An 11,310-nucleotide genomic window follows, 5' to 3' on the forward strand; every position below is an offset into this window, starting at 1 on the left:
GTTTGTTCTTACACTTTTCCAGGAGTAAGTTTGTAGTTTTTCCTGTATACAGAATAGGTTAGATGGACCTTCAGTCCAGTATGGACATATTCTCATGTTCTTACAGTTCTTTTTATTTTTAGTTCTGAATCCTAATTAGTAAGCTTGAGTTTGGATTAGCATAGCTTCTGGCCTCTTGAGGAGCTTCCATACTTTCACTGGTTCTTATATAGTAAGGCTGGGTATGTTTGCGCTGGATACTTTGATACTTTTGATGTGTTGGCTGTTGCCTGCTTAGGTATCTCTTTGAATGCCATGCACGTATTTTCCAGGAACCCACTGGATTTTTTTCTTCCCCTTTAATTCTTCCTAACGTACAGGATGAATTTTGTTCTCAGGATGTTCCAGGCAATGTCACTGCTCCTGAGAGTTCCTGATTCAGACCCACATCCACCACAGTATTTAGCAGTCTAGCTTCTAATGAGACTGTTTGGAGGCATATACCAGTTTTCCTTAGAGTATTGAAGTGGTTCTGAGTGCCTTGCAACAGGAAACTTGTGAGCAGTTCTGTTGATGATGATGGCAAAATAAAAGTAAGAAAGAATAGTCCTTTGCTCTTCTGGACTTGTGATAGGGCTACACACAGTAGAAATGAGAGGTATTAAAAAATTGTCATTCGCTCAAGAAATAGAACTTGGAAATGTTGAGGTCATGGCAGTTCATCTGGTGAAAGAATAGGGAGATCAAAAATGGGAACATTTTAACAAAAATGCATACAGCTTGAAGAAATAGGCAACTTTACCTGACATTCTCTCTTCTTGATCCAGGCCTGGCAGTGTGGAGGTAAAATAGAAGTACTGCCCTGTTCGAGAATTGCTCATTTGGAAAGAGCTCACAAGCCTTACTTGCCAGACTTGAGTATTGCATTGAAACGCAATGCCTTGCGAGTAGCGGAAGTATGGATGGATGAATACAAGTACATGGTCTACTTTGCATGGAATCTTCCAATTGAGGTGGCAATGTTTTCCTATGTTTCAAACTGATAATGAGGGTTTAAAAGTGGTCAAATAAGAGCATATGGCCACAAGAAAAGAGACAAGCTATCATGGTTATAAGAGTGGTTATTAAAAAAAAAAAGTTATTAATATTGATATGGTGCTAATTATTGGTATGGATGACATTTAAGAGCCATGATCATAGACTTGTTCCTCTTTTGCTACGAAAGCAGTGTGAATTACATCAGGCACCACTCATAAAGTGGTTCATTCATGTTAATCATAGTATATTGACTTCTCATTTGGCTTGATGTTCTTAACACTCACTGAAATCTATGAAGTAAGTCTTATAAAAGTAGGTCCCTGTTTGATTCTTTTTCAAACTTTCTGGTTCCCTCTCACTTTGTGAAGTCATTTACTGTTCAAGTTTTTTTTCCTTCTGTTCATGAAAAACATTTTTACGCTGCTATTTTTCCTTTAATAATAATCTGTCCTTTAATTATGTTTCTTTTACTTGTTCATTTTATATATATATATGTATATATTTAATTAACTTCAGTACTTCTGAATATGATTTAAACCTGTACAAACTGTTGAAGATATGGAATTGTCAAGTCATTTGAGTCTGTACATCTTTGGTTAATAACAAGAACTGTATGAATTTTCCCAGTCTGCCCTTAGTGGGTTTATGAATCTTTAACAAAGGAAGAATAGCTTCCCATCTACTTGTATTTTCCTTATATTAAAGAAACGAATCAAAATATATAGTCATATACTATAAATTAAAGCTTCAGAATAATTCATTTCCCTTTCCCATTAATTAACCTTTACAATAAATAAATGGATTTTTTCATCTGAATATGGTAGTCATCAAAAACTAAGCTTGTAGTTGTAACATACATAACAGTTTTCACAGTGAATGAAACCTGGGTGAAAATTGTTCTTTTTTAATAATCACTTTCCTCTGGGATGTTGAAATTCTTAAGCTAACTGATTCAGGCCTCAGACTGCATTTTAGAAAACTGCTGAAAGACTGGATATAAATTCTTGTAGGACTTATCTCTGTCAAACTTTACTACTTTGATATTCTTTATATGTATGAAATCATAACATGTTTGTTTTTCATCAGTGTATTGGTACTTCTAGTCAAAACAAGTTCTGAATTTCTGAAGCTTAAAAACGTGCATGGATTTTTTTTTTTACATGACCTTTTGAATATAATTTGTATGTCATTAGTAGAAAATATGGGGAAATAAATCTGTGTTTTTCCTGGTTTCTCAGATGACTTTTATGTTCTGAAATTAAGTATGGTGTTCTTGCAGAATTCTGGAATAGACTATGGAGATGTTTCTTCCAGAAAAGAGCTAAGGAAAAAACTGAACTGTAAAGGCTTTGACTGGTACATAAAAAATGTTTACCCTAATTTAAGATTTCTTCCCAACATTGTTGGCTATGGAACAGTAAGTACTGAATCTATTTCAAGTATGGAACAACACATTAACTCTAGTGTTAGGAAGAAGAGTTGCAAACATTGTTTTTCTGATTGTAATATATTTCCCTCGAAACTTTAAAAAGTCTTTTAACATGTCTTTCTAGACACTAAAGCTTTCAAACATCTTTTTTCATATTAGTTGTCAAACTAGAATTTCTGAACTGTGGTTATTGCATATGTACTGATGGGAACACAAAAGTAATTTTGGAAAGTGCTTAATATGCATTGTTCTTAAAATGCAAAATTTACCAACTGATCAACAAAAATAGATCAACAACTTCTTGTAAGTACCTGCATTTTTCCATGAAGTAGAACAGTAAGGATTGGATTGTATGGATTTTTTTCTGCAGCAGTTAGCAGGATAATTTGAAAAACATGAAAGTATGAATTGAGATAGCAAATAGTTTAGCAATAGTTCTAGAGAATAGCAATATATATAATTGCAGTAGTTCTCCCTCTTTGCAAAAGGGAGAACTAATCATCCAGGCTGCAGTGGCTTCTTAATATAGCTAGACAGCTTCTAGACCCAGGCTGGAGCTGGGCAGTGGTACCCACCTGTTTGGAGCTGCCTGATGACTTCTGAGATGGAGCAACATTACACAATGTTAATGAACCTTTGAAGTACCTTAGAATTTGCTTTTGATTTTTACTCTTATGAATAATTACTACAATAGTAATTCAAAGTGTTTTTTTTTCTTTTTTTCTTTCTTTTTTTTTTTTTTTCCTAAAACCATATTACATTTCCCACTTCAGGATTCAATACTGAACTCTGAATAAAGGAACATTACTCTTAGGACAGTTTTTAAAATTTGTGATGAGGTCAAAAATAGAATTGCTGTTCCTCATGGTAAATTTTGTATTTTATTCTGTAGATGAAAAACACATTGAAAGAAGACATCTGTATTGATCAAGGTCCGGTCCCTGGAAACACACCAATTATGTATCCCTGTCATGCATACTCACCACAGGTAATGCAAACAAGTGAACAGATATTCACATGTGAGGTATTGCTAACTGTTCCTTTTCAGCTCTCAAAGGGACATGAAAAAGGTACTGCAGGACTATTCTCTCTATGCTTTTGAAAGGAAAATATTAAACTTTATTTCATTAAATTCTGATCCCCAATCCAACTGGTAGCAGAGCAGGCTCCTGCAGATATCTGAGTGAATTAAAGGTTTTTGATTTTGCCTTACTGAAAAATGTGAGACCTTATGTTGATACTGATCCTGTTAATTGACAGAAGATCAGTGCATTAAAAGGGAGAGAGATGGAGCTCTTCCACACACCTCACTGCATATTCTCTCCATGGGTAGGAAGCTGAGGGTTACCATTCAGGAGTAAGCATATGGCTTTTTTTCATTATCACAGGAGAAAGATATTGTATGGTGTCACATTTGTCCTAGTTTAATTACTGAGATATCAGTGAGTACTGGTACTGTACAGCTGATGTCGCTCAATATCAGTTTGGGAACTGTATTCTATCAATGTGCTGATGACATTTCTTTAGTACTTTAATTCACTGTCAGTGGTGTCACCTTGCCTTTCAGCACCTGTTTTATCACAGCACAGGAGAAATGTACATAGGAGGTTTACATGCCCGACTAAATGCAGTTGATCGATGTGTAACAGACCCTGGGAGAGGGGACCTGCCAATTTTAGAGCAATGTGACATAGCTGTGAGTAAAGGTCTGAACTTGCACTGGGATTTTAAGCAGGTAGGTGCATTTCTATGCTCCCACATTTTGATAAGCTTTCCCATTATGAGGAACCCTTAAACACATTCATTGCAAAGCAGCTTGCCTCTGAATAGTGTTGCCTCAGTTTCAAGACTTGCAGGTGTCACTACAAGAGCTAAGGTGAAGTTGATTGAGTCCTCAGGGGTGTGTGAATGGTCACACAACAGATGCTGACTGAGTTACCAGAATTTAACCAGTCCTCACTTGTTATCTGAACCATAGTCACTTACATTTGTCCATCTGTCTTGTCTGTCTGGGTGGAATCAGCTGGCTTAAGCCTGTTACACAAAGGTTAAAGAATAAAGGTTTTTAATTTTTAGCTGAGAAGACTAAAAACATTCACTTGCTCACAGCTCAGCTGAAAGGTAGGAAATATGCAAGCCGAGGAATCTCTATTGCTTTTGGTCTGACTGTGCATCATGAACCCTCTCCACTATCCACCATCTGTCTTCCCAGTCTTCTCATGGGACCTGTTGGTCTTAAGGGAGAAGACACCACATCCTGCACCCTCTCCAGTACTTTCATCTGTAACAGTGTCTGAGCATGGATGTCCTAGCCAGAGATCAGGCTAGGTTTATCCTTTCAGTGCTCTGGTTACAGCTGGTCATTAGAGTCTTCATGCTATGAAAAGGTCAGTTGTCTCCATTTGTGCAGTATTTATGCTAGCTGATGCTGACACGCTTAAGAGCCTCAGTGATATTTTCATCTTCTGTACTCAGTACCTCTTCCTTCTGCTTAGTCAACTAGTCTAGGAAGAGATACAGCCATGGCATGTCATGGTGCTGGGGGAGGATAAACTGGCAGCAACAGCAATGATGGAGGGAGAGGTGGGAAAGGAAGCCATGCATCTTCACCCTTGTCAGGCAGTTCAAACCTTATTAGCTTATGTAATTAGTACTTAATTAATTTTACATATAATGTACGGGCAATGTCTACTATATATCCCTCTCAGTGAAAAATTAAACAGGAGACAAATCCAGTAAGAGTGGTAGAGAATAGAGTTGAACTGATGAAAGACAAAGTAAGTTCCAGTGAAGTATAACAAATAATATAGATCTACATGTTCTCCAGAAATTCGAATACGGAATTTCTTTTATCTTTAGTCTGGGCTGTAGCCATAAAACTTAGAAAAAGTGCAGGTGTGTTTCTGGAAGATTTAGATCCACCTTAAAAGTAAACTTTCAGTTCCTCGTATGTGTCAAGCATTATCGTAGTGCAACAACTGGCAAACAGTAGCCAGTTAAGATCCTGTTGGTCTGGAGCCCAGCTACTTGTCAACATCCTCGTTTCCAGTGTTATGAGATGACTTAATCACACCCCACTCCACTCACAACAGTTAAAACTGAAATATTAACTTAGAGATAAGGGATGACTATTCTTTTATCTGTTATTAGTTTTGTTGAGAAATAGGATGCAGTGTTACGAGTTATTTAGAAACAGGATACAGTGTTAAGAATTGGCAGTCTGTTGAAGTTCCTGCTGACTGGAAGAGGGAACTTCATAACCCCCATTTTTAAAAAGAGTTTTTATCTTTAAAAAAAAATATTAAAAAATTCTCTTTTTAAAAGGGAAGATCCAGGGAACTACAGGCCAGTCAGTCCCACCTCTGTGCCTGGCAAGATCATGGAGCAGATCCTCCTGGAAACTATACTAAGGCACATGGAAAATAAGGAGGTGATTGGTAATAGCCAACATGGCCTCATTAAGGGAAGATTGTGCTTGGCAAAGCTTGTGGCCTTTTGCAATGGGGTTACAGCATTGGTGGATAGGGGAAGAGCAAAAGATATAATTTGTGTGGATTTGTGCAAAGCATTTGACACTGCCCTGCATGATATCCTTGTCTTTATATTGGAAAGATATGGATTTGGTGGATGGACCACTCATTGGGTAAGGAATTCATAGGATGGTCACACTCAGAGTTGTGGTCAATGGCTCAATGTCCAGGTGGAGATCAGTCATGACTGGTGTCCCTGAGGGGCAGGTATTGGGACTGACACTGTTTAACACCTTTATCAGTGACCTGGACAGTGGGATTGAATGCACCCTCAGCAAGTTTGCTGATGACACCAAGCTGAGTGGCACAGCTGACATGCTAGAAGGAAGGGATGGCATGCCGAAGGACTTGGACAGGCTTGAGAAGTGGGCTTGTATCTACATCATGAGGTTCAAAAAGGCCAACCATAAGGTATTGCATCTGGGTCAGGGCAATGCCAAGCACAAATACAGGCTGGGAGGAGAATGAATTGAAAGCAGCCCTGAGGAAAAGGACCTGGGGGTGTTAGTTAATGACAAGCTCAACATGAGCTGTCAATATGCCCTTGTAGCCTAGAAAGCCAACCTTATCCTGGGCTGCATCAAAAGAAGTGTGGCCAGCAGGCTGAGGGAGGTGATTCTCCCCCTCTGCTGTGCTCTTGTGAGGTAGATTGAGGTTACATATTAGGAAGGTAGATTTAGATTACATATTAGGAAGGAATTCTTTCCAATGAGGGTGGTGAAGCACTGAAACAGGCTGCCCGGAGGAGCTGTGGATGCCCCGTCCCTGGAAGTGTTCAAGGCCAGGCTGGATGGGGCTTTTAGGAACCTGGTCTAGTGAGAGGTGTTCCTGCCCATGGCCAGGGGGTTGGAACTGGATGGTCTTTAAGGCCCCTTCCAATCCAAACTGTTCTGTGATTCTATGATTCTATGATTATGATTCTATTATTTTATAATGTAATAAAATGTTTATTTGAAGTGTAAAAGGAAAAACAAAAACAAAACAAAACAAGAATTAAAAACTCTGAAAAGCAAACACAAAATAAATTTCTAAATATATTTAATAGGCATTGAAGGGTACCAAAAACTGTCATGTGTCATTAGCGTGAGGCAAGTGTAAAATTTTTCTTTTATATCTGTCTCCTAGCAGTCTTTGTCAGACTCATTTGTAGAGGCCAAGACAATTACTTTCTGACTAAGCACTAAATTTAAATGCCCACATCTTCTCTCATATTTTCTTTTTTCCTTTTGTAGGGATCAGCTGTAATCAACAGAAACACTAAAAGATGCCTTGAAATCACAGCAGACAATACAGGTACATACAGACTTGTAATGCAGACCTGCACGGGACAAAGGTGGAATATTCAACACACAGTAAAGGACTGGGGAAAGACCAAAGATGTGGAACACAGGATACAGCAGTGACAGTGTTCAACTGAGGATCTTTTTCTTTGAAAATTGCTATGTTCATAACACAGCACTGAAAGCAGTGAACTGAAGAGTTTGATAGCAAGGGTTTTTACAATGTGTTACTTACTATAATAGCTGTCATCTACTGATGCAAAGGTACATATTCATCTCTCTGTGTTCTTGGCATCCCTTGCCAATCCCACTCCTACCCATGAGTTTCTTTGGCTAGGACTGGAATTGTCTTTGCTCTGTTTCGTCATCACCAGAGAGAAGCAGTTACTCCTAAAAGTGTTTCAGCCCACCTGAGTTATTTATGTCATTTGGAAGTGCTTACCTCTGCTCATTAATGTAGAGCAGGTGCAAGGTCTCTCACTTTGTAACTTATGAATATTCAGAAATAAAAAATATGGGCCTAAGGCTTCTTGCTTAATCACAGTTTATGAGTTTATCTTAGGCTGAATTGGACAATTTTTCTTGGGTGATGCAGATAATGCAATACTTCTTGTCATGATGTGTTCATGCTAGTTGGTGAAATGAAGTGCATTTTCTTTCTGTATAATTTACCTGGACATTAATCATTTTCTCAGTAAAGTTTATTATTTTCAGCAGTGTGCTACACTAAGGCTGTTTTATGAATACCTTCATGAAGCTGATTTATGTGAGCCAGCTAATAGCGTGGATTAAGGGGGATTTAATTCAGTAGTTTCTGCAAACTAATATAAGGCCAGTGCAGTAGTGTATGCCTGTTGAAAAAAACAAGTAAAATACAGTCAGAGTTGCTAATGAGAGGCAAACTCCAGTAAGAATTCCTCTTCTCTAGTATAGAAATAGGGGTAGGAGGAACTGGCTGTCCTACTTAGAGTAACCACTCCTAGGACCTACGTTTATTTGTTAAAGGGAACTCCTGCAAAACAAACTCACTGAAACTATACACAGTTTCAGCCTGAGGTAATTTCATTATCAAAAAAGTGCCAAGCATTTTATTTGATTAGAAAATGTGTTCAGAGTTTGTTTGAATATAATCTCATGAATTGATATGACTGCTGTTTTCCGATTTCTCTGTAAACTTGGTGTGAACCATCTATCCCTGATATTCAGGTCTGGAATTGGAGAAACTCTTAAAAGAAAATCTTTGGTGGCTTTTTTTTTTTTTCCCCTTGAAAATTGATTTTTAAAAGTGATACATTTTATCCAGATTGGATTTAACCTACTAAAATTAACTCTTACTCCCATGTTTTGTGTCAAAGCCAGACACCAAAGAAAATGTTTTATATGTGCTCTGCTGGTTTTCTGCATCTTCAGCAGTGTGTCTGACCAAAGCCAAAGGATTTAGCAATTTGGAAAGCACAGTGAAGATTGTGGAAATTTTGCCAGCGCTACTGAGAATATAATCTGGCTTGCTGCTGGTGGTGATAGTAAATAAAAAGTGTTCACTTAACCATTTCTTCATCTTAATATGCCACTTTAATACAACCAAAATGTAATAGGCATTTGAACAATTTTGTTTTGAAATTAGAGTTTGGAAAACATCAAAATATTCCAGAAAGTCTGGATATTCTGTTTCTTAATGTATGGCCAACAGTTATACATAAGAATCAACAACAAAACAAAACACTTCAAATGTACTAATATATTGGTTTCTCTCAAGTGTGTGTTGTCTTGTTTTTTTGAAGCCCATTCACAAATGAAACTGTTTGGCTAATTTAGCAGACAGGAAAGACAGTAGCCACAAGAGAATAACTCAGTTTTCTGACTAGTGCTTTCTGGTGATGCTTGGTGAGACATAAAGAACAATTTAGTGTTTTTTTGTTTGTTTGATTTTTGTTTTTTTTGTGTGTGTGTTTTTTTGTTTGTTTTGTTTGTTTTTGGTGCTACAGCAGTAATACATTGCTCTCACTAATAATACTTTGATATACTTTGAATACTTTTGCATGAGGGTGGAACTAATGCATGATTTCTCAGCAAGTCAAGAGTAGGTGTAGAAACGGTATGTCATGGTGTGTCATGAGAAGGAACCTATGACTGTAGCTGTGGTGGTTTCAGTGCAATGGCTAGCTAAGCTCCCACCAGACCCCCTGCTCCTGCGTGGGCTCCCCTCCACAGGCTGGCCCAGAGATCTGCTCCATCTCCCATCCATCCATGGGTGGGACCCATGGCCTGCTCCACCAGGAGCTTCTCCACAGGCTGCAGGGGAACTTTGTCTCCAGTGCCTGGAGCACCTCCTGCCCTCCTGCTGCACTGATCTTGGTGCCTGCAGGCCTGGTTTTCTCACATGTTCTCAGTTCTCTCTCCAAGCTGCTGTTTAACAGCCGTTTTTCCCTTACTTAAACATGGTCTCAACAGAAGTATTAGAAGTGTCACATATCGGCTCAGCTTTGGCCAGTGGTGGGTCCCTTTTGGAGCCAGCTGGAACTGGCTGTTCTCTAACATGGGGCAGCTTCTCGGCTTTTCCTATAGAGACCCCTCCTGCAGTCCCCCCTGCTACCAAAACTTTGCCACAGAAGTCCAATGAGTAAGTGAATGGGATCTCTTCTTGATCTGGTAACCAGTCATTAGCTGAATGTTCAGAAATGCAGAAAATCACCTCAGCTCCTGCAGAATGACACGTGAGTCATGTGTTAAACAGAGGAAAACAAGTAATAAATAATAACATAGAAGTTTTTAATGAGTGTTCAGATGCAAAGGAAAGGGAAACTTTAATTCAAAGGAAATATCAACAAAATGACTGAGATTCATACCACTGTGAAGTAAGCCATAGCAGCACATACAGAATAAAGCTTTTCTCCTTGGTTTTGCGCTTAAGCAATCTTGACCTTACTGCATATTTGCTGCATATTTTGATATAAATACAGCTTTGGAGGAAGATCTAGAAAGGGATAATAAGTTTTTCTGCAATATTTGGTGGAACGGGGAGAAGAGTCAGTCTAGAGGCAGGAGCTATTTAATGGACTACTAACCAACAATCTCTTTAAATGGAAAATAAATCAGAGAACAGAACATCCTTTCAGCTTGCACCAGGGGATTTGTTTAGTTCTGACCAACAATGTTGTGGGGAACTGTGAAAATAACATTTATATTTGTTTTCATTTATGTTTTTGACTGATTTTTCCCACCTAAAATTATTTCTTCCTTTTCCCACTCTCACTGCAGAACTAGTCCTTTTGAAATGTCAAGTACATGTGTTACCATTGCAGTATAATACTCTTCTTGCATCAAGAGCAATCCAGTCAGAATCAATGATCAATCTTTAACTAGATGATAGATTAAATTTTATCTGTGAGAAATGTATCTGTCAAAAGCAAAAGTAGCCTCATTAGGTATGAGAAACTTTAGCAAAAGAATTTGTATTTTCAGAAAGGTAATTTACTACACATTTCACTAGTTCACCACTATGCATGTCCCAGTCAGAACACAACTTTTCCATTCCTGCACAAGACAGAAATAGCTCACTTTGTTTGTTGGTTTGATTTGATATTCCTGGGCTTTATTCATCCTATTTAAGCTGCCATACATCTATTTGTTTTTCTGCACATATCTTCCAGCACTTTGTGTTTTCTGTCCCCCTCCTCCCCCACACTTATTTTTTTTTCTCTGCTAAGTATCCTGTGAATGCTAAGTATCCAGTCAGCAGACTGTGAATCTGAGCTTTTCCTTCTGCTGAAAGAGGCAGATGAGTTGAGGACATCCACCAGTTTGACAGGTATTGGGGGATCTGAATGATTGCCGGCAGAGAGAGGCAGAGCTGCTCACAGACAGCCACCCAGAATCTCTCAGTAACCAAAGCACAAGCCTGAAGATTGCCAACAAATTAAGGAGTTCATCAACTACACAGGGTAGGACAGGGTAATGTCCTGTCCCTCACTCCTGATAAGGATTGCACTAGGGCTTTGCATAAATGTTATTTAAGCAATTACCATCAGTATTTAAAACTAGAAACATATGGTTT

At 38.4% G+C, this 11,310-nt stretch overlaps 1 protein-coding gene across 1 annotated transcript in view; it reads left to right on the plus strand.

The window, feature by feature from the left end:
- GALNT8 (polypeptide N-acetylgalactosaminyltransferase 8) overlaps window positions 1-9,011 on the plus strand; it is a 38,633-nt gene extending 29,622 nt beyond the window's left edge. Inside the window, exons 7-11 of the mRNA XM_068654251.1 lie at window positions 807-992; window positions 2,297-2,434; window positions 3,339-3,434; window positions 4,014-4,181; window positions 7,209-9,011. Of these exons, the coding sequence (XP_068510352.1) occupies window positions 807-992; window positions 2,297-2,434; window positions 3,339-3,434; window positions 4,014-4,181; window positions 7,209-7,379 (759 nt within the window). The 3' untranslated portion in view covers window positions 7,380-9,011. The remainder of the gene's footprint in view (window positions 1-806; window positions 993-2,296; window positions 2,435-3,338; window positions 3,435-4,013; window positions 4,182-7,208) is intronic.
- The last annotated feature ends 2,299 nt before the right edge of the window (window positions 9,012-11,310 follow it).

The sequence above is a fragment of the Anas acuta genome, chromosome 1 (assembly GCF_963932015.1).
Source record: "Anas acuta chromosome 1, bAnaAcu1.1, whole genome shotgun sequence".
In the NCBI taxonomy this organism is placed as follows: domain Eukaryota; kingdom Metazoa; phylum Chordata; class Aves; order Anseriformes; family Anatidae; genus Anas; species Anas acuta.